Source organism: Salmo trutta, chromosome 8 (genome assembly GCF_901001165.1).
Source record: "Salmo trutta chromosome 8, fSalTru1.1, whole genome shotgun sequence".
Lineage (NCBI taxonomy): Eukaryota > Metazoa > Chordata > Actinopteri > Salmoniformes > Salmonidae > Salmo > Salmo trutta.
In genome coordinates this window covers 42,151,778-42,174,605 of record NC_042964.1, presented here as the reverse complement: position 1 = coordinate 42,174,605, position 22,828 = coordinate 42,151,778, and the positions used below count along the sequence as shown (strand labels likewise).

The following is a 22,828-nucleotide window of genomic DNA, read 5'->3' as shown; positions in this document are numbered from 1 at the left end:
AGAAAGCGGTTCTCGTGGCACGGTCTTTTCCCTCTGTGTAAACCTGTGTGTGTTTCCATCGACACTGGCCTGTCTGATACTAGCACTCCCTGACACAGGTGTCTCTCTCCAATTAACTCCTTGTTTACAGTCGACAGCACCAATCTAATTTAGCCTGCCAGCTCTTTGTCTTCTTCATCCCTGGTTTCTGCCGCTCTTCCTCTGCGGAGAAGGGGAAGGTGTGGTGCTTGGCATGCCACAGTCAGCTGTAAGACAGTTCCGTTTCATTACTCTGCTGCACCACGTACAGCAGGAGAACGCTTCTCACACACACACATACATATACACTACCGTTCAAAAGTTTGGGGTCATTTAGAAATGTCCTTGTTTTTGAAAGAAAAGCAAATCTTTTGTACATCAAAAATGATTAGAAATACAGTGTAGACATTGTTAATGTTGTAAATGACTATTGTAGTTGGAAACGGCTGATTTTGAATGGAATATCTATATAGACGTACAGAGGCTCATTATCAGCAACCATCACTCCTGTGTTCCAATGGCACGTTGTGTTAGCCTATCCAAGTTTATAATTTTAAAAGGCTAATTGATCATTAGAAAACCCTTTTGCAATTATGTTAGCACAGCTGAAAACAGTTGAGCTGATTAAAGAAGCAATAAAACTGGCCTTCTTTAGACTAGTTGAGTATCTGGAGCATCAGCATTTGTGGGTTTGATTACAGGCTCAAAATGGCCAGAAACAAAGACCTTTCTTCTGAAAAGAGTGTCTAGTTTGAAAAACAGACGCCTCACAAGTCCTCAACTGGCAGCTTCATTAAATAGTCCCCGCAAAACACCAGTCTCAACGTCAACTTTGCAGAGGCGACTCCGGGATCCTGGCCTTCTAGGCAGAGTTGCAAAGAAAAAGCCATATCTCTGACTGGCCAATAAAAAGAAAAGATTAAGATGGGCAAAAGAACACAGACACTGGACAGAGGAACTCTTCTTTCTATTCTGGTTAGAGCCAGTTTGCGCTGTTCTGTGAAGGGAGTAGTACACAGCGTTGTACGAGATCTTCAGTTTCTTGGCAATTTCTCGCATGGTAGAGCCTTCATTTCTCAGAACAAGAATAGACTGACTAGTTTCAGAAGAAAGGTCTTTGTTTCTGGCCATTTTGAGCCTGTAATCGAACCCACAAATGCTGATGCTCCAGATACTCAACTAGTCTAAAGAAGGCCAGTTTTATTGCTTCTTTAATCAGCTCAACTATTTTCAGCTGTGCTAACATAATTGCAAAAGTGCTTTCTAATGATCAATTAGCCTTTTAAAATGATAAACTTGGATTAACTAACTCAACGTGCCATTGGAACACAGGAGTGATGGTTGCTGATAATGGACCTCTGTACGCCTATATAGATATTCCATTAAAAATCTGCCGTTTCTGGCTACAATAGTCATTTACAACCTGAACAATGTCTACACTGTATTTCTGATCAATTTGATGTTATTTTAATGGATAAAAAATTTGCTGTTCTTTTCAAAAACAAAGACATTTCTAAGTGAACCCAAACTTTTGAACGGTAGTGTACATACATGCATACTTCAGCTTGGAGCATGGTGATAATCAGGCACCAGGAAGAGAGATCATACTACTTTTCTACAGATTATAATAATTTTAGCGACGCTAAAAGTCTTTGCTCTCTGAGTGAGTGAGAAGGGCATTTTATGCATGGTTACACTCTAATGAGGCCGTAGGAGAGTGAGAGCTAGTGGGCCTGCTGTTTATTCAAACAATTATCCATCACAGCAAGACACAGATAAAAGATGAATTGGACTTTTTGCTGCGCTACTTTGACTGTGCTGACATGGTTTGCTGTAAAGATGACACCATTCGTTTTGGTAGAGGGCTACATTTTAGAACTTAAACATGGCTATTGTTTTATCCGGGGTCTCTACGGTTTCGCGGCTAGCCGTGAACGTCAATGAAGTAGAATTAATGAGGTTGTCCGAAAATGTCACGATTTATTTTGCCATGATGTAATAACTTAATAATGATTTAGGGTCACACCCTGTAACCAAGGTCTAATCTGAACAGCACAATACAGATCATTTACAGTAGCATTAAGGCTATCCTTTCACATGGCCATGTTCACAAATGGGGCTGCCCTTATTCCACAGATGAATGTGTTTTGACATAACTCTTACCTCCCAGTAGGGGTAACATAGCTATTATATCTCTTCAAATCAAATTTCCCTGAATGCTGAACACATTGGATTATTAGAGGGTGGGATGGTATATGTTAATGTATAAAACAATGAAATCTGATTGGCCAACCTCCTCTGTAGGAGTTTATTAAGCTCACTGATGCTTAAGATCAGGGATAAACGGCACCACTCCCGTGTCCTCTTAATGAATGGATTTAAGACCTACAGCTAATCTTTACACGCCCACGTATCATTTTATGGGCTAATAATAACAAGACTAGCCTGGTTGACCAGCATTCAGTCTGGTTTGACCAGCCTATGACAATACTGCATTTGCACTTAATGTCCAACAAACACAACATGCAGTATGTTGGTTCACCTTTATCAGCATGTGTTCACAGAGAAGCAGCTATCTAGGGTGGATCTGTAATACTAGGCCCTTCCTCATTCAACAGCTGTGTTTCTCAATCTGTGCAGCCTTTCAGTGTTTGGCTGGGCAATAAAGCTGTTTATTGTAGGTTTATGGTGTCTTTGTTCACAGCCATCCAGTGTGGCAGGCAATGTGTATTAAGGTGTAATAATATTGCTTCCCTGGAGGGGTGGTACGGCGAGATAAAAGGATTTATCGGACTTCAGACACTTGTAATCCCTTTTCAGTCCCGTCTGTTGCTGACTGGGATTTCGTCCCCACCACCCCGCCCCTGCCCCACCCAGCCCAAAACCCATCTCAGTTATCACTGCATTAAACGGGGTCCAACGCAGGGGCCCCGACCCCTCCTTCAGAAGCAAGGGTTAGAAGGCACAGGTTCAGACAGTAATAGATAGCAGCAGACCTCTGGTGGCTCCAGCTCTGCACAGCCTGCTGCTGATATATGCCCATTTGTGTTTTATTAACCCTGATCGCCAGGCTGAGTCATTGGAGGATTAGTGTTTATTAACCCTGATCGCCAGGCTGAATCATTGGAGGATTTGTGTTTTATTAACCCTGATCGCCAGGCTAAATCATTGGAGGATTAGTGTTTTATTAACCCTGATCGCCAGGCTGAATCATTGGAGGATTAGTGTTTTATTAACCCTGATCGCCAGGCTGAATCATTGGAGGATTAGTGTTTTATTAACCCTGATCGCCAGGCTGAATCATTGGAGGATTAGTGTTTTATTAACCCTGATCGCCAGGCTGAATCATTGGAGGATTAGTGTTTTATTAACCCTGATCGCCAGGCTGAATCATTGGAGGATTAGTGTTTTATTAACCCTGATCGCCAGGCTGAATCATTGGAGGATTAGTGTTTTATTAACCCTGATCGCCAGGCTGAATCATTGGAGGATTAGTGTTTTATTAACCCTGATCGCCAGGCTGAATCATTGGAGGACTAGTGTTTTATTAACCCTGATCGCCAGGCTGAATCATTGGAGGATTAGTGTTTTATTAACCCTGATCGCCAGGCTGAATCATTGGAGGATTAGTGTTTTATTAACCCTGATCGCCAGGCTGAATCATTGGAGGATTAGTGTTTTATTAACCCTGATCGCCAGGCTGAATCATTGGAGGATTAGTGTTTTATTAACCCTGATCGCCAGGCTGAATCATTGGAGGATTAGTGTTTTATTAACCCTGATCGCCAGGCTGAATCATTGGAGGATTAGTGTTTTATTAACCCTGATCGCCAGGCTGAATCATTGGAGGATTAGTGTTTTATTAACCCTGATCGCCAGGCTGAATCATTGGAGGACTAGTGCTTTATTAACCCTGATCGCCAGGCTGAATCATTGGAGGACTAGTGTTTTATTAACCCTGATCGCCAGGCTGAATCATTGGAGGATTAGTGTTTATTAACCCTGATCGCCAGGCTGAATCATTGGAGGATTAGTGTTTTATTAACCCTGATCGCCAGGCTGAATCATTGGAGGATTAGTGTTTTATTAACCCTGATCGCCAGGCTGAATCATTGGAGGATTAGTGTTTTATTAACCCTGATCGCCAGGCTGAATCATTGGAGGATTAGTGTTTTATTAACCCTGATCGCCAGGCTGAATCATTGGAGGACTAGTGCTTTATTAACCCTGATCGCCAGGCTGAATCATTGGAGGACTAGTGTTTTATTAACCCTGATCGCCAGGCTGAATCATTGGAGGATTAGTGCTTTATTAACCCTGATCACCAGGCTGAATCATTGGAGGACTAGTGTTTTATTAACCCTGATTGCCAGGCTGAATCATTGGAGGATTAGTGTTTTATTAACCCTGATCGCCAGGCTGAATCATTGGAGGATTAGTGTTTTATTAACCCTGATCGCCAGGCTGAATCATTGGAGGATTAGTGTTTTATTAACCCTGATCGCCAGGCTGAATCATTGGAGGACTAGTGTTTTATTAACCCTGATCGCCAGGCTGAATCATTAGAGGATTAGTGTTTTATTAACCCTGATCGCCAGGCTGAATCATTGGAGGACTAGTGTTTTATTAACCCTGATCGCCAGGTTGAATCATTAGAGGATTTGTCAGGCTACAGCAGGAGTACGGGGATGAGACAGGCGATAAGGCTGCAAATGAGAGAGTTCTGTAACAGCTGAGGAAAATGTCAAGTTTGATAAAACACATTTTCTTTGATCTCGTAAAAGATTCTTGAAAAGCAGGAAGTGTAAACCCCCTGCTGTGCCAAGCCCAGGGTAACTCCTCTACAATTCCTAATTGAACCTCCTTGGCGGCGTCTTCATATGTTTGTGTTTGTATTTATGCTTAGTCAGAAATATGAATAGTGGCACCAAGAATCCTCCATCCTGAGTGAACATTTGCCAACTTCAGCGCTTCTGCTCCTGAGCGAAGGTCCGACCCATGTGATTACTAGGCCTACTATGCTCTTTGACAGCATCCCTTTTGATTTAAACAAAACTTTCCAGACATGTTTGACCATGGAAGAAGTGGTCAGAAAGTAACTTTTTGGACCTGAATGCCAAAACATTCAGGAGATAGAGGTGGTCAAAGTTGACCCATTTTGCATACCTCACCTCACCATGAGACATATTTGTCTTCATCACTGGAAAAGATTAACAGTTGAGATTGATATTATTTAAACGCCTACAAACTTTTATTGTCTTGGAATAGTTCAACTGGCTGCCTTTCCAGTAGCAGGAAGCAGGATCATTAAGATTGTAATGTGACGATTAGCATTTGCAAACGCTGCATATGAATGGGGTTAATTTGCATGACCAATGGGAGACGCTGGGAAGTATGATGATGTTTGCGCTTTATGTGAAGAAGAGGATCAAATTTGATTGGCATCACAGGTCATTTCTTTATAGTACTTTATATTTTTTATTTATCACTTGGTGTGTCATTACTGTGAGGATGTTGTAAAACATTATTTTTTATTTTATTTTGAATACATTTGCAAAAAAATCTAAACTGTTTTTGCTTTGTCATTATGGGGTATTGTGTGTAGATTGATGAGGGAAAAAAAACTATTTTAGAATAAGGCTGTAACGTAACAAAATATGGAAAAAGTCAAGGGATCGAAATATTTTCAAATGCACTGTATCTAGGTAGAGGTCTATTTCCACTGTATGTAGGCAGAGGTCTATTTCCACTGTATGTAGGCAGAGGTCTATTTCCACTGTATGTAGGCAGAGGTCTATTTCCACTGTATGTAGGCAGAGGTCTATTTCCACTGTATGTAGGCAGAGGTCTCTTTCAACAGACTTAAATTAATGGTACGATGTAACGATCGTCTGAAAGAGGGGACCAAGATGCAGCGTGGTAAATGGTCATAATTTATTATAAATTACGTAACACTTAAACAAAGAAACTAAAACGAAAGCCAACAGTTCTGTCAGGTGAAAAACACAAGACAAAAAACAACTACCCACAAAACCCCAAAGGAAAACAGGCTGCCTAAGTATGGCTCCCAATCAGCGACAAAGATGTACAGCTGTCCCTGATTGAGAGCCATACCAGGCCAAAACAAAGAAATACAAAAACATAGAAAAAAGGACATGGAATGCCCACCCAAATCACACCCTGACCAAACCTAAATAGAGACATAAAAAGGATCTCTCAGGTCAGGGCGTGACATACGATCTGTAAACATTTACACACACTCTCTCTCACACACACACGCGTGCGTGCGTTTGTGTGTGTGTGAGAGAGAGCACACACACACACACACACACATACACACACACACTACAATGGACCAATAAACTAGAAGAGAACCCAAAAGAGCAGACATCTGACTTAAAATACAACCACCTTACTGCGAATAGTGCTAAGTGATAAAGCGATGTGATGTAACCACTATAATGCAAGGACCAACGAGAGCTCAGCGTTCATCCATGGTTAACCTCTCCATATGTCTTAGTTCTCCTCTTACAGTCCATGTGCACTTGTGAGCATGGCCTAAACCCAGTATCTCTGCAAGGAGGCATATGCTCAGCCTTAGCCGTGCTCTCCAGTTGATTTCTACGCTCAAGGTGGGAATAGAAATGTAAGCTCAGTTCCTTATTGTGTCAGTCACCCAATATGTGATTTGAACACGACGTTTACCTTTCACTACAAGAGATGGATGAACAGTGAGGATAAAGCCACAGTTATTCTAATGTACAGTATGTTGAGTCTGGTGCTACCATGGACTTCAATACTGTTAAACCCTGTTTCTGACACAATACAGCAATGTTAGTAGTGACATGAATGTGATAAAATAGGCCCGTTTTGCAGTCTCATAGCAGACACAAATAATCCCTCCACTGTATGGGCGGCAGATAGCCTAGCGGTTAAGAGCGTTGGGCCAGTAACCGAAAGGTTCCTGGTTTGAATCCCTGAGTCGATTAGTTGAAAAATGTGCCTGTGCCCTTAAACAACCCTAATTGCTCCTGTAAATCACTCTGGATAATAGCGTTTGCTAAATGACTCAAATGTAAAACGTATATAACAGCCCTCTGTCAGTGGCTCTCATAGTGTTCAGAGGCATGGAAGGTGTCCTCTCTCTCATCTTGGTTCTCCTCCTCACAGTTTCCTCAGAATCCAGTGTCTCTCAGCAGGAGGTAAAGGCGGTGTCAATCTCAGCAGCCAGAGAGCTGGAGGCCAATACAGAGCTACTCCACATCTGACCTGCTAGTCACATGCCCACTGGAGCTTAACTCCCAGCACATAACAACACTCACAGCTATCCCATGACTGGAATGGAGCAGGGACTTAGACTGGGGACATAACACATCATGGGTATGGGGTCCATTTGAATTCAATCCCTTTTTGTCAACACCCCTTTTGATTTGAACAAAACCTTCCATACTTGCCCATTGTAGAAGTGCTCAGTGCCATTTTAGTACATTATCAGCCAAAACATGACACCCACTCTGTATTCAAGAGCATGTTGTCTCAACCAATGGCAGGCACAACCCAAAAACCTCAGATGATGTAAAATAGGCTCTAAGCTACACATATGGGAACATGAAAAAAATAGTTTACACGTTTTTAGATAAATTGCGTAAAAAAAAATCTGAATTGACATATACAGTATGTCTCATGGTGAGGTGAGGTATGCAAAATGGGTCAACTTTGACCACCTCTATCTCCTGAATGTTTTGGCATTCAGGTCCAAAAAGTAACTTTCTGACCACTTCTTCCATGGGCAAACATGTCTGGAATGTTTTGTTTAAATCATAAGGGTGCTGTCAAAAAGTAATTGAATTCATATGGATTTACCCTATGTACACTCTAAGAAACAAAAACAAAAAGTGCAGTATGGTTTATATTTTTTACAATGTGTAACAGTAAAGACAAATAGTTCAGCTATTCATATAAATTCAGCTGTGCAATTTGACTAATGCCACTTTTAATACCACTACTGCCACTACTGATCATCTTAACTGATATTCCTGGTTTACTATCTCAACCACGATGCCCCCATGAGCTGCAGTACAGTGTACCACACAAGCTGTAAACTGAAAGAGCTGCCTGAGTCCATGCCAGATTCAGCACCATGGACAGCGACACCACACTCAGGACAGTGTACCAGACACACTGAAAGAGCTGCCTGAATCCATGCCAGATTCAGCCCCATGGACAGCGACACCACACTCAGCCTGTTTGGTAACTCCAGACTCTCTCTCCTACATTACCAGCGTTGGAGACGGGAAGTGCCCTGAGGCACTGGTCCAGAGCCAGCTTTGTTCATCAAGCTAATGAAGCCTGTGGATAGGCCATGGAAAACAAAGGCAGGTCCTGGATCAGATCTTGTGGGTAAGTTGACATCACTGCATGCCACTACTGTTCGAACACCACTGTTGCATGAACACCAGACCTTGGTTCAAATTCATGTGTATTTGTTTATTTAAATTACTCACAACTCAGTGCAATGTGAAATCATAAAGAAATACCTTTATTGTCCCTTTACGGTCTGTGGGAAACCCTGCAGCCGTACTTTATGAACATAATAGGCTTCTTTAATGATCTCTCGCCACTAGTAATTGAACGCCCATAAAACACAAAGCAGCCGGACTGTGTTAAAACATTTATAACTTGCTCTGTGAGAACGCTTGTTTTACAAAGCAAAATTATACTTGGTTCATCAACCTCTCCTAAACTACTTTAATATTTGATAAGCTGGAACATTGTGTTACTGTTACTGCTCGCTATAGCCCCCATAGAGTTCAGGTAAGTAATGACCTGTGTGTGGCTGCAATGTAGCTAGCAAATGCATTTTCAAAGCTAGTCTGTTTGAGCGATTGTTGAAGACTGCTTTTGACTTCTTTTTGTGAAGTGTTTTGGATTGCTGAGGATATTAAATGATTTAATTGTATAGATGGAACTCACAGAAATAAAATGGTACCTGATAACCTGTAAAGCAAATGCTGTTAGACGCTCGCTTGACAGCTCTGTGGGTTCATCCAGTTGACTGTCAGCAAAGAAATGTCAAAGTATCTTAAAACAGAGAATATAAAGATATATAGAAGAGGTAAGGCCAGTCCAGGGGAGTTTGCATTCGTAGCTACATTTGTTTCCTATTTAGCATTATTGATGTTTCTAGCCATCGGTAAACAGGCCCTGTTATAAATTCAGACTCTCAATTTGGTTTGTATATTTTCAATCACAAGATTGCTCAACAAACTTCAGAGGGAAAATTGATTTTCAAGTGCAAGATTAAGTATGGCCTTGTCTCTGGGTGACATTTTCAAATGAATGAACTTGACATTGCATTCAGTTTTATTGCAACCATACATTCACTATTTGAGAAAAGGAGACTGGAAAACTATTAATATTTCTTTGTGGCCATATTGTAATGAAGGACACCTTGTTACATGATTTTACATTCTGTTAGGGGGCTTCGTTCATAGCACATTAATAAGCATAACATATCAATTCATAGCTAATGAATACATATTTAAAGACTACTAATGTACACAGATTGTAGTATAGTCTTGGTATGCTCTAGCAGTATGGTTTTCAGTTCATCTTAGAACTATATGATCAAATGAAGCTGCTATTTTGAAAAACACAATCGACCTACTGCAGGCTACTGGTCCCACATTCTTTCCAGATGCCAGTCAGTGTTTTCCCGGCCATAGAGCAGAAAGATAGAGGCATTCAAGAGGGCAATGCTGCTCGAGAACACTGTAGGCCTATAGTGCATGCTTACTAGACGTCCTTATAAGGTAACCTACGGCTATTCACCATGCTAAATACAACCCTGTGTGTTTAATCATATGACGAGATAAAGTATGGAAGAATCTCAAATCATAGACTCACAGTCACAGTTTGCATGACAATGTTTGTAACATCCATGAAGGTATGACCTTTTTGGAACCCCTCGTTTTTTTAGGAGAGCAGAGGAAAAGTGGAATTTGCGTCTTTTGCGCATAATTTCCCTCCTCATCTTACATGGCCATGTCTGTCCGGTCTAACATCTGTCAGTGGCAGACTGGCACATCTACCTGTAGGAACGTCCTCAGGGGTGTCTTAAAAAAATAAAAAACTTTTACTGCGTGCCCAATAAATGCTCCACAGAGCCTAATATCTCGGGCAAAATGTTGTAGGTTTAAAGAGCAACAACTAAAGATATGGTCAACGTTGCAGTCGTCTGGGGAGATGTTAACATAATTGGAAGCACAGGCTCGATTACTACACAATTTATTCCGAGTTTGGCAGAAACCATCTCTGTTAAAGGGAAAGGTGACAACGCAGGAAGTGGAGGGAATATTGTTTTGTGAATGCATCGATCCGATTGTAAAACTGTGATGTGTGTTTTCAATAGGCTAACTGGACTAATAAAAATACATTTTAAATGACATAACATTAGGTTGTGACAATATGATGACTGTATTTTTAAAAGGGATATTTATATATGTAATGTTAACACAATATGGATTCCATATCATACAGTCATGCTGCAAATTCCTGACACTTCCAAATGTAATTTAGCATCAGAATGCACAGCATTAGGCTGCCCATTACGCATTAGGCTATTATACTTGTAAATACAACTTGTGCTTCCTTTTTCATCCAAGAAAAAATATATAATTGATACACAAATTCCATGTTTCGTGACCATGTTCTGGTGAGCAGAGAATTGAACAACTGCAACTTTAAGATACAGCACACCTCCCCTCCGCCAGCTGAAACAATGGTCTTTACCGACTCTTCTTCTCGCATCAGGAATTTGTAACGTGCCATATTTTTACCAATGGGTATATCTGGAGAACCAAATGTCACCACGGAACAGGGCAATTTCAAGTTTTTGAAAATGCCAGCGGTTTATGCCTCGGCACATTTCATCGGAGCTTTCTTGTCGCTGCGTTCTGCCATTGAAGCTTCATCCTAGGACTGGATTGGCCGCTAATGGTCCCAGCTGTGAGATTTCGTTAGCTCGCGGAGACCGCAGTTGTCATTGATCCATTGAAGGAGCCTACATACAGTAACCTACAGGGAAAAAACGTAAGTATGGAGACTGTTGTCGGCGAATAGAATGTCATTGATTGTTTTACCATTTGACCGTCGAGATTATGATTGCACCCCACGACCTGCTGTTCTGCACAGAGAGCGCGCCCAAGGTGATTTAGAAATAGGCAACCACTCACCCTCAACTTCTTAATGATGTGCAAGATGCTGGAGTAGCCTACTAAATATAAACGGACGTGCCCATAGCCTACATTTTGCGTTAGTATGTAACCAATGCCTATAGTATATTGGAGAGCTACAGAAAATCCGGACACTGTCAGAGTGTAGCGAAAGAGATAGTTAAAGGGGGCGGGATGGACAGGCATGCATGATGTAATGCACTTAAAAATGGCTAAGGATTCTCCCCAATTATCATTTAAGAGCATGGAAAACAATGTTACTGTGCAAAGATGAGATTAGCTCACTATTCCGGCGCATGTCATGTGTTTCTGAGGAATAGAACACTGAGAGGGTTGTCATGAGAAGAATATGTGCCCCTCCTCTACATTAGCAGTGAATACTGTACACATCTGAGGAATGAGTGAAGATTGGGCATTTAGGCTCCTTCTGCTACACACACACGCACATAGATGGATGAATACCTCATTCAATCACATATATGCCCTTGACTCAGTAATTATAACACATTAACATCTCATTCAATTATGCAAGTTATATCATTATGCTCTTTGTCACTGCCTTAATGTAGAAAAGGACAGATGAAACCATATGTACAAGCCATACCATTATTACATATGCTCTGCTCATGCTCTCTGATGCTGCTTTGGGTTCACGTCCTACTGGATCCATGTGCACGTCTAATGTAGACCAGTGATATAGCAAGATAATCATTTCACCTTAATGAGTATACAACTGAGTTGATTTTCCTCTGATGGACCTCCTTCATGCAAATATACTGTGTTTAATATGTCTGGTGAGAGAACAGCGCTTATTGCTACATGGGATCATGCAGAGGGCTACCTGTAGTAGCAGGCAGAGAAAGAGAGAGCGGCCTTTATGTCTATAAAATTATAATTTCATGTCATTTTTTATGGCCCAATTTACATGATTGCCAGACGCCAAAGTAAAGGTAGCATAAAATGCCCGGCTTTGCCGTTGAAACGATGTCAGACTGACCCTGGCGACCGGCTGCAAATCAGATCTGGCCTTCATTGTCTTTTTGGCCCAGTTCTATCTGTGTTATTATTCATCTCCATCGATTGATTGTTTGCATGACCTTGCTGTAGGGGGTTGGGGTATAGGTGAGACTGTGCTCAGGCAACGCTGGTGTACATACACACACACACACATACATACATACATACACACACACACATACATAATACATACATACATACATACACACACACGTAAACCCTCCTCTGTCCACTCCCTCCTGCTCCTTAATGACAGCGTGCTGGGTGAAACTCTACACTCAACCCCCCTTCTCATCCGCACCCCACCCAGTCGGCAGCCCATTCACTAGTTGTGAGAGTCAGTGGGGCGGGGTGAGACGTGAGGCTTTACTCAATGAATCAGCCACTCACAGGTCCTTTGCCCTACATTTGTGTCTACGTTGGTTTATATTACACCCACAATGTAGTGAGCTCAGTGGGATGGTCAGAGGAAATTGATTTCACGTCAGAAAGCCAGGCTCTCCTTGCCTTGTGAATTTCTGACTCATTAAACATATGGAGAGGTCCTAGACTTGCAGTGGATTGAGTATTGTTTAAATGTGAGGGATCTTCCATCATCAACCATGCTAATGTTCTGTGAACCTGCTTCTCAAGAGACTAGGGTTCTGTTGCAGTGATTGCATTGGAAGGGGTTGAATAGCTGTCTTTTTGGCAGCCAACAGTATTGTTGTCTGAAGTGTATTTGTGGGTATAGGCTGTCATATGAATGGGAATTCTCTTATCTTCTCCCTCATTCACAAAACTGCTGTGTCATCTGTTTTCACCTGTCCAAGTGTTACTGGTGCCAAAGTGAGAATGAGTGAGTGTGACTTAATAGTTTTCCGATACACTTAAGATCACCAAAGCATTCCACTGCTGCACATTGGGCCTAGGCGCATGCCAAGAAATCAAACATGGACATTATTTAAAAGTAGATTTGCCTTTAGTCAGCACCAATGTACCCTCTAAGCTGCGCACACTTCCTCCAGGACTGCTGCACACACTTCCTCCAGGACTGCTGCACACACTTCCTCCAGGACTGCTGCACACACTTCCTCCAGGACTGCTGCACACACTTCCTCCAGGACTGCTGCACACACTTCCTCCAGGACTGCTGCACAGAAGAAATGCCTGGCCGTGCAGAGACAATAGATTGAACTTCACTGAGTTTGCCGTATATACATCAACGTTTTTTCTGTGGTCGAATCAACATTATAAACTGGGTGGTTCGAGACATTTACATTTACATTTAAGTCATTTAGCAGACGCTCTTATCCAGAGCGACTTACAAATTGGTGCATTCACCTTATGATATCCAGTGGAACAACCACTTTACAATAGTGCATCTAAATCTTTTGGGGGGGGGGGGGGGGGTGTAGAAGGATTACTTTATCCTATCCCAGGTATTCCTTAAAGAGGTGGGGTTTCAGGTGTCTCCGGAAGGTGGTGATTGACTCTGAATGCTGATTGAGACCTGAATGCTGATTGGCTGACAGCCCTGGTATATCAGACCGTATAGCACGGTTATGACAAAACATTTCGTTTTACTGCTCCAATTACATTGGTAGCCAGTTTATAATAGTAAAAAGGCACCTCGGGTGGTTGTGATATACCACAGCTTAGGACTGTGTCCAGGCACTCTGTGTTGCGTCGTGCCTAAGAACAGCCCTTGGCTGTGGTATATTGGCCATTTTCCACACCTCCTCGGGCGTTATTGCTTAATTTACTGCATCTCAGTGCTAGAGGCATCACTACAGATCCTGGTTCGATTCCAGGCTGTGTCACAACTGGCTGTGGTTGGGAGTCCCATAGGGCAGTGCCCAATTAGCACCATTTGGCCGGGTAGGCTGTCATTGTCAATAAGAATTTGTTCTTAACTGACTTGCCTAGTTAAATAAAGGTTAAATAAAAAACTAAAGGTGCAGTGTTGTATTTTGACACAGGCTTGAATATGTAAATAAGCCAATAAGCAGAGGGGAAGCCTACATTGTCTAATTCTCTGTATGGTAATAATACGTTTTACATTCTATAGTGGTTTCTTGCATCATACAACACAATTTACAGGCCCATGGTGTTACAGACTAAGTAAAACAAATATTCATTTCAAGACCTTAATGTAAAAACATTTTTAAAAGTCTAATGCAATGTAGGCCTGCATTGAACACCACATATAGGCTACTGTAGGCTATATCATAGAAATCAAAAGCTATTTCCATGTGAAAATGTTACAGGATTTGCTCCATTGGTTTTGTTGGTAGGCCTACATTATGCTCAAATAGCCACAATAGCCTATTGGCTAATGTCTAAAACTGTAAGGGTACAGCCTCAGTGTTCACTGTAAACACGCGCTGAAAGTTGCACAACATTTTCTGCACTGATTGGGAAGGGAACCCAGCCCTCCAATCCTTCTGAATTATTCATTAATTGGCATATGGCACAGGGAGTAAGACCCATTGATCCTGCCAGTGCACGTTCCTCCCACCTCCCGCCGCCTCTGTGATGCAGAATGTGTTCTGTTGAGCCTCTCTGATTGGATATCATTCCATTTCATCCTTGTCCTTGCGTTTTAGTGGTTTTATGAGGTAGTTAGAATTGGGCGCTGAAGCGGTCGCGCTGGTCTTATTTTCTTTGATATACTTTCTATCGACTTAACCTGCCTCGTTTTCTGTACTGCATTTATAGACTACACATCCATTTGTTCTGGTTTGTCTCATTATTGCGTGTGGTTATTCTGACATAAAGGTCAAAAGAAAGGATTGAATTGGTTATAGAGTTGTTTTATTGACAACATATTGATAACAGCCTAATAACTGGCCCATGATAGTGTAATATACAGATATGGTCAGACTAGGTTGTAGGCCTCTGTGAGAGGTATCTGTATCGCTATGCTACACACAGCAGTACACACATTTCTGTCTGTTTCATGTGACTATACCCCTTAGACGGTGACATGAAAGCTAATGAGCTGTTAGCTCTGTCCTGGGTGTATCTTAAACCAACTGCATCACGTTCACACTACGGTGCATGGCAATAAGAAGCAGTCTACTACAAACACAGCCTGAGACACTAAACAATGTTCACTGTGTGTTCTATGTTAGTTTAAGAAGCCATGGGGGAGTTCATAAGCCAACACACACTAACTCAAACCTCTCTCCCTGCCCCCCTGCCCACCCACCTGCCTCCCTGCCCGCCCGCCTGCCTCCCTGCCCGCCCGCCTGCCTCCCTGCCCCCCTGCCCGCCCACCTGCCCCCCTGCCCACCCACCTGCCTCCCTGCCCCCCTGCTCGCCTGCCCTGCTTCCCGCCTGTCCCCCTTCCCGCCCGCCTGCCACTGTACTTGGTAGAATTCACAGCTTATATAAGCGTGTCGCTGCGTAGCGACAATATACAGTGGCACCCGGGCATTATGGGAGAAAATCGTTTGTCCAAGGAGCCAACCGAAATCTGCTTTAATATAGTTGTAGAAATGGGAAAATCCATTGGTGGAATTTTTGTGTTTTCTTTGATGATGAGATGGGGACCGACTGCCTATTTTTGTGTAGCTGAGACACTAAGTTGAATGAGCTGTAATCAAGTCTAATTGGTGTCATTAAATGATGAGTTATTATTGTGTGATAACAGTGTGCGACACTCAGGATTGCTGCAATTGTTTCTTCTCTTCCTGTTTAAAGACATGAGCCCTATGAGCATCTGTAGTTAGGTCCTCCGCTGTACACAACCTGTGTTTGGAACAGTAGGGTTTTACTATACAGCTAGACCGCATGATCATCACGGACTCCAGCTCTCTAGTCTGGTCTCTCAGGTTTAAATGGTAACGGATGGTGTCTGAACGGGAGGCGGTGGGAGCCTGGCTGTGTGCCGGGGCCAGCGCTGAGACCCCAGACTCCTGCTAGGAGAGGCTGCTGGGAGACAGACTTGCCATTATATAGGCTACCCATCGATGGCGAGGGGACTGACCATGGGTCTGTCTATCGGTCTGTGTCTCTGTGACATCACATTTGTAGTGTCTGCGGTTCACGTCTCTGGTGAAGTGATGGAATGTTGGACAAGAGGACAGTGTGAATGCGTCTTTTAGATATGTAGGGTTGTTCCATGCGTGCGTCAATGTGGTGAGTAACGGGGATGGTTAAAGAGCTGCGTTGTCATAGGTCAACATCTGCTTCTGTGAAGTTGTGGACACAGCTGACAAGGTACAGACCGGTGGAGGTGGAAGGCAAGGATCAGCCAAAACCTCCTAGGAATGATATAGCTTCAAATATTCACAATAGTATAGATCTGCTGCATTATGCAACCAGACACAGGCTGGCCCATTAAATAGTATGAGTGTTAAAACTAGGGCAGAACGAACGGCCAGCCTCCCAAGACGTCGACACAGCCTTGAAACACTGGAGAGTGTGTCTCTCTCTCTCACACACACACACACACACACACACACACACACACACACACACACACACACACACACACACACACACACACACACACACACACACACACACACACACACACACACACACACAACACACACACATTCTTGCCAAGAGAATCTCCCTGCCCTAAGCAGGAGGTCACTGAGGATCAGAGCTCTCTAAGCCATCTGGCCCCCTACAGTGGAGACCCTCTCCTCTGTCATCCCTCACGTCATGTCCCTGGTGTCTTTGAGTCTGAGGGAAGGTGACACCAATCAAGGCTTTGTAAACACAGGAAACACTGGGTTCATACTGCCTCTAGATGAGATGGAGGCTGCAGCTCTGAAAGTGTAGGACTACATCATCTCTATTTCTGGTCGAGATCTTTATATTTTTTATGACTGAAACACAGAATGAATCCCCTAATAATCACTTAAAAGATCAGTTTTATGTACAGGTTTATGACTTGATCATTAGACTGTTGTAAGATCCAAGAGGTTTTCCTGTAACAACATCACAATAAAACACCCTAGCCCTACCTCACATAGAACAACCACTGAGCATCACCCTCTGACCTGGCTAACCTTTGACCCCGTTCCCCCCACCCAGGGCGAGATGATGTGCGAGGTGATGCCCACCATCAGCGAGGACACGGCTCAGCGGGGCTCCCAGAGCAGCACCTCGGACCCAGACTCCCACTTTGAGCAGCTGATGGTCAACATGCTGGATGAGAGAGACCGCCTGTTGGACACGCTGAGGGAGACCCAGGAGAGCCTGGGGCTGTCCCAGCAGCACCTGGAGGACGTCATCTACGACCGGGACTCACTGCAGCGCCAACTCAGCTCCGCCCTGCCACAGGTAACATACCGTTCCACCCAGGAGCCTCTTCCTTCTTAGTGTATGTTAAGCATACAGTAACATGAAGGTCCATCATGGCTATTGGAGATGACAGTGGTTGTGTGTACATTGGCCATACTGTATGGTCCAATTCTATTCTGAGATAAAAACGCATAGAAATTGATAGAACACAACTGTGCACATTTTCTTAGCTCCGCTCTGCCACAAGTATTGTACAGCATAGGAGCCAATTCCTTCCATGTGTGTTGAGCACAACGTTCTGGACCATGTGATACAGCTAGGTTACAACTAGGAGTTGGGGGGTCCATCAAGGCTATTCCTTCCACTTCAGAGATGAGAAAGGTTGTATATTCATTGCACATACCATACAGTATGGTCCAATTTCTATATTTAAGCAATAAGGCCTGAGGGGGTGTGGTACATGGCCAATATACCACGGCTAAGGGCTGTTCTTAGGCATGACGCAAAGCGTGCCACAAACCCAGAGGTGCCTTATTGCTATTATAAACTGGTTACCAACGTAATTAGAGCAGTAAAAATAATATCTCTTGCAATATTCATGTCATTGAAAGTGAGCTGCTACACAATATTAGTTTCAAGAGCGGCAGGTAGCCTAGCTGCTAATAGCGTTGGGCCAGTAACTGAAAGGTTGCTGGTTCGAATCCCCGAGCTGATTAGGTGAAAAATCTGTCTGTGCCCTTGAGCAAGGCACTTAACCCTAATTGCTCCTGTAAGTCGCTCTGGATAAGAGCGTCTGCTAAAGAACTGTAATGTAAATGCATTCATCCATAGTCGTCCCATGGCAATAAAAACACAACTTGGAATACAGTGAGAAGCAGTGAAATGGAATGGAATTGCGCTGACATTTTGGGTGTAGTGTGTTCATTGGTTGTTCGTTTCCCAGCGACATGGGCAAATAATTGCTTGCGTAATAATTCCTATTAAAGAAGAGATTATCTCGCTGGTAGAAAGTGTGTCAATAATTCTAGTCACAAGTTCCCCCTGCTTCTCTTGAGGTTTCACTGGAAGAAAAGAGGACTTTGTTCACAGGCGGTGCTGGCCGATACCGACAGTAAATCCACATGGTTTAGAGACACAAGCAAAGCACGCAGACTGTATTGGCTGTGATTTGATCACACAGGCAAACACTTACTTAAAAGGGGTTGTCGTGTCTTATAATACCATAATAATGTGTCTGAAATCACATAATAGTACCAAAAAGTAGTTTTTTTATGATATGGTCTTACCTCTGGAACATTTGAAATGTATTTTCTTAGAATTGATATAACCTAGATATGGACCATTAACCTTTATAGGTGACCCGGTCATAGGGTTACAGACCAGGTCTTAGGGTTACAGACCCGGTCATAAGGTTACAGACCCGGTCATAGGGTTACAGACCAGGTCATAGGGTTACAGACCAGGTCATAGGGTTACAGACCAGGTCTTAGGGTTACAGACCCGGTCATAAGGTTACAGACCCGGTCATAAGGTTACAGACCCGGTCATAGGGTTACAGACCAGGTCATAGGGTTACAGACCAGGTCATAGGGTTACAGACCAGGTCATAGGGTTACAGACCCGGTCATAGGGTTACAGACCAGGTCATAGGGTTACAGACCCGGTCATAGGGTTACAGACCCGGTCATAGGGTTACAGACCCGGTCATAAGGTTACAGACCCGGTCATAAGGTTACAGACCCGGTCATAGGGTTACAGGCCCGGTCATAGGGTTACAGGCCCGGTCATAGGGTTACAGACCCAGGTTATAGGGTTACAGGCCGGTCATAGGGTTACAGACCCGGTCATAGGGTTACAGACCCGGTCATAAGGTTACAGACCCGGTCATAGGGTTACAGACCCGGTCATAGGGTTACAGACCCGGTCATAGGGTTACAGGCCCGGTCATAGGGTTACAGACCCAGGTTATAGGGTTACAGGCCGGTCATAGGGTTACAGACCCGGTCATAGGGTTACAGACCCGGTCATAGGGTTACAGGCCCGGTCATAGGGTTACAGACCCGGTCATAGGGTTACAGACCCGGTCATAGGGTTACAGACCCGGTCATAGGGTTACAGACCAGGTCATAGGGTTACACAGTAGATGTATGTTCAGTATATCCCCTGTCAGTCTGTGGCTTCTATGTTCCATCTTTAGCCTTAGTGACTGTATGTGTTGTGATTTATTCATTCATGTGACTGTGTTTGAACTCAGGGTTATTTGGATTCTTGCTCCAACTGTATATTTTGCCTCTCACCCTCTTCAGCTGCTATTATAACACCGGCACACTGTACAGTAGAGAGGCTGGCTGGGGGAAGTGAACGAGTGATACTGGACCATAACCAGCTCCTTGTGAAAGACTGAGGGTTTGTAGTGCTCTGTTTGGAAACACCGTTCAGTTGTCAGTATGCATTGCCCTGATTGATGAGAAGAAAAGTCAGGTAGATATTAAAATAACCACAGCGCTCCACAGGACATGTTTCTAGAGCTACAACCTCTACTTCAAACTCCAACTCAGTGCTTACATCTGCAGCAGTCGTAGTCGTACTGAGAGCATCTTTCCCATCATGTCTATCAATTTATGCCGCTTCATTCCCGGATGAAAACGTCTGGGGATGAAAAAGGAAATGGCGACAACATGAAATAGCTCTGCCATTATCCCACGTTTTCTGACAGACGTTTTCCTCTGCTTGTAAAACACAGATAAAAGTCAGATAATGATGTACGGCTTGTCACTGTTTAATGACAGCGATGTCGACGTACTATTCTGTGGCGCTCCTAGGCACCATTTTAAATGAGATGTCACCAGGCAATCTGGATCCCTCCCCTGATGTTACCCCCATGCACAAATGCTTCCATTAATTAAATTGGTGGCAGCATTTTTATAAGCCTGTACGATATCAGCATCACACTAATGCTTCATGAGGCAGTTCGTTGGACCTCTGTAATTGTGGGGAGGTTCTTACCCAGGAGAAAGGTTGGCTTCTTAAGCCTTGAGACAATTGTGACATGGATTGTGTAAGTGTGCCATTCAGTGGGTGAATGGGCAAGACAAGAGATTTAAGTGCATTTGAACAGGATACGGTAGTAGGTGACAGGCACACCGGTTTGTGTCAAGAACTGCAATGCTGCTGAGTTTTTCACGCTCAACAGTTTCCCGTGTGTATCAAGAATGGTCCACCATTCAAAGGACATCCAGCCAACCTGACACAACTGTGGAACGCTTTTGACACCTTGTAGAGTCCATGCCCCGACGAATTGAGGCTGTTCTGAGGGCAAAAGGGGGTGCAACTCAATGTTAGTAATGTATCCTTAATGTTTTATCCACTCAGTGTATATCTGTAGTAGACTGTCATATGTTAAATCATTTTGACAGTGCTTGGTTATGTTTGTAGTATCTTTCAAAGCACTTTGAACCATTTGCTTTTTTTCAGTACTACAAGGCAGTGCAGGGAATTAAGTAAGCTGGTAGACATAATTATTTAGGGTAGATCTTAAAGAGGCCGAGAGATAGCTGCCGGGTGAGTGAGTTTGTGCTTGTTTGTGTGTAGAGAGGGTGGTGAGATGAGGAGAGATGCAGAGACGTTCTTCAGAAATGGAAGTGGCCTCATTCAGTAGCTTGTGGTGGAGCCACACTGGTATCTCTCTCTCTACTAACAGAGAGGTCTGTAGCAGCAGGCTTCAGTTAGGCCCCTCCCAACCCTCCTCCCTATAGTCCCTCTTTCTCCCTCTCCCTCTCTCTCTTTCTCTCTCTCTCTCCATTTCTCTGTCAGGGTCACGGCTCCTCTGTTCCTTGTCACGTCACGTCTGGCTGATTGGAGTGACATCCTCCGTCCCCTCCACGCCTCGAGGTCATATCCTATCCGCGTTGTGCATAACAATGCAACAACATCCCTCTTTCCATCCATCGTTCCCTCCGTCCGTTGTGTTGTGGTCCAGAACAGAGGTGTGTGTGTGTGGGGGGGGGGACATGGAGCGGTGGCGGGCAGTGGGCAGCCATTAGCTCCCTTTGTGTCTGCAGCTCATGCCTGCTTGGAACCCATGCATGGCAGCACCAGCTGCCAAGAAGCCACTGACTTTAACGGCATGGTTAAGCCGCCGCTGCCTTTGTAGGGGCAGCACGTGGCGGACACGCTCACCCGAGACTGTAGTGACTAGTGAGAGAGGGAGAGGGCCTTTGGACGGCCGCTCAGCTGGTAGCACAACAAACCCAGCTGGCAGTGGGCTCAGGTCCTGCTGGAGCCTCTCTCTCTGTGGTGTCTCTGTCTCTGTCATGGCCGTCCAAACAACATGGACTGACTGGCTGCCCAGAGCAGAGACGGCGTGGCTCTGTGTCCTGCTCTCTCCACACTGTCTGACTTTGACAGCACTCCTGCACCTGTAGGAGTCCCGCCTTACTCAGTATGCTAAGGTTGATCATGCCCATATGAGCTTCGGGCCATTGGGGAGTTAGCTTAGACTGCTAAAACATACTAGAGATATTCCTCTGCGGTGCCCTTTAAAAGCAGTATTTCAACACCCAATGCAAAAGCACATCTTCTTTTATTCATTCATCCCTGCTTTCTTCCAAACCTCTGCTACAGTGGACCACTGCTCTCTTCAAATCAAAATCACATTTTATTGGTCACATACACATGGTTAGCAGGTGTTAATGCGCGTGTAGCAAAATGCTTGTGCTTCTAGTTCCGACAGTGCAGTAATATCTAACAAGTAATCTAACAATTCCCCAACAACTACCTAATACACACACATCTAAAGGGGTGAATGAGAATATGTTCATATAAGTATATGGATGAGCGATGGCCGAGCAGCATAGGCAAGGTGCAATAGATGGTATAAAATACAGTATATACATGTGATATGAGTAATGTAATATATGTAAACATTATTAAAGTGGCATTATTTAAAGTGACTAGTGATCCATTTATTAAAGTGTCCAGTGATTGGGTCTCAATGTTGGCAGCAGCCTCTCTGAGTTAGTGATGGCTGTTTAGCAGTCTGATGGCTTTGAGATAGAAGCTGTTTTTCAGTCTCTCGGTCCCAGCTTTGATGCACCTGTACTGACCTCGCCTTCTAGATGGTAGCGGGGGGAACAGGCAGTGGCTCGGGTGGTTGTTGTCCTTGATGGTCTTTTTGGCCTCTCTGTGACATCGGGTGCTGTAGGTGTCATGGAGGGCAGGTACTTTGCCCCCGGTGATGCGTTGTGCAGACCGCACCACCCTCTAGAGAGCCATGCGGTTGAGGGCGGTGCAGTTGCCGTACCAGGCTGTGATAC

General features: G+C 43.9%; 1 protein-coding gene across 15 annotated transcripts in view; it reads left to right on the top strand.

Annotated features, from left to right (window-relative positions):
* Nucleotides 1-10,798: 10,798 nt before the first annotated feature.
* LOC115198986 (liprin-alpha-2) overlaps nt 10,799-22,828 on the top strand; it is a 193,938-nt gene continuing 181,908 nt past the window's right edge. For 10 of the 15 annotated variants that reach the window (XR_003879330.1, XR_003879328.1, XM_029761466.1 and 7 more), the window contains exons 1-2: nt 10,800-11,109; nt 17,304-17,552. Coding sequence is in view for 9 of the 15 variants with exons in the window: in XM_029761466.1 (XP_029617326.1) it covers nt 17,310-17,552 (243 nt within the window). In the remaining 6 variants the exon portion in view is untranslated. Of the gene's footprint in view, nt 11,110-17,303; nt 17,553-22,828 lie in introns of all 15 variants that reach the window. The other 5 variants (XR_003879331.1, XR_003879332.1, XR_003879329.1 and 2 more) reach the window with 1 other exon arrangement.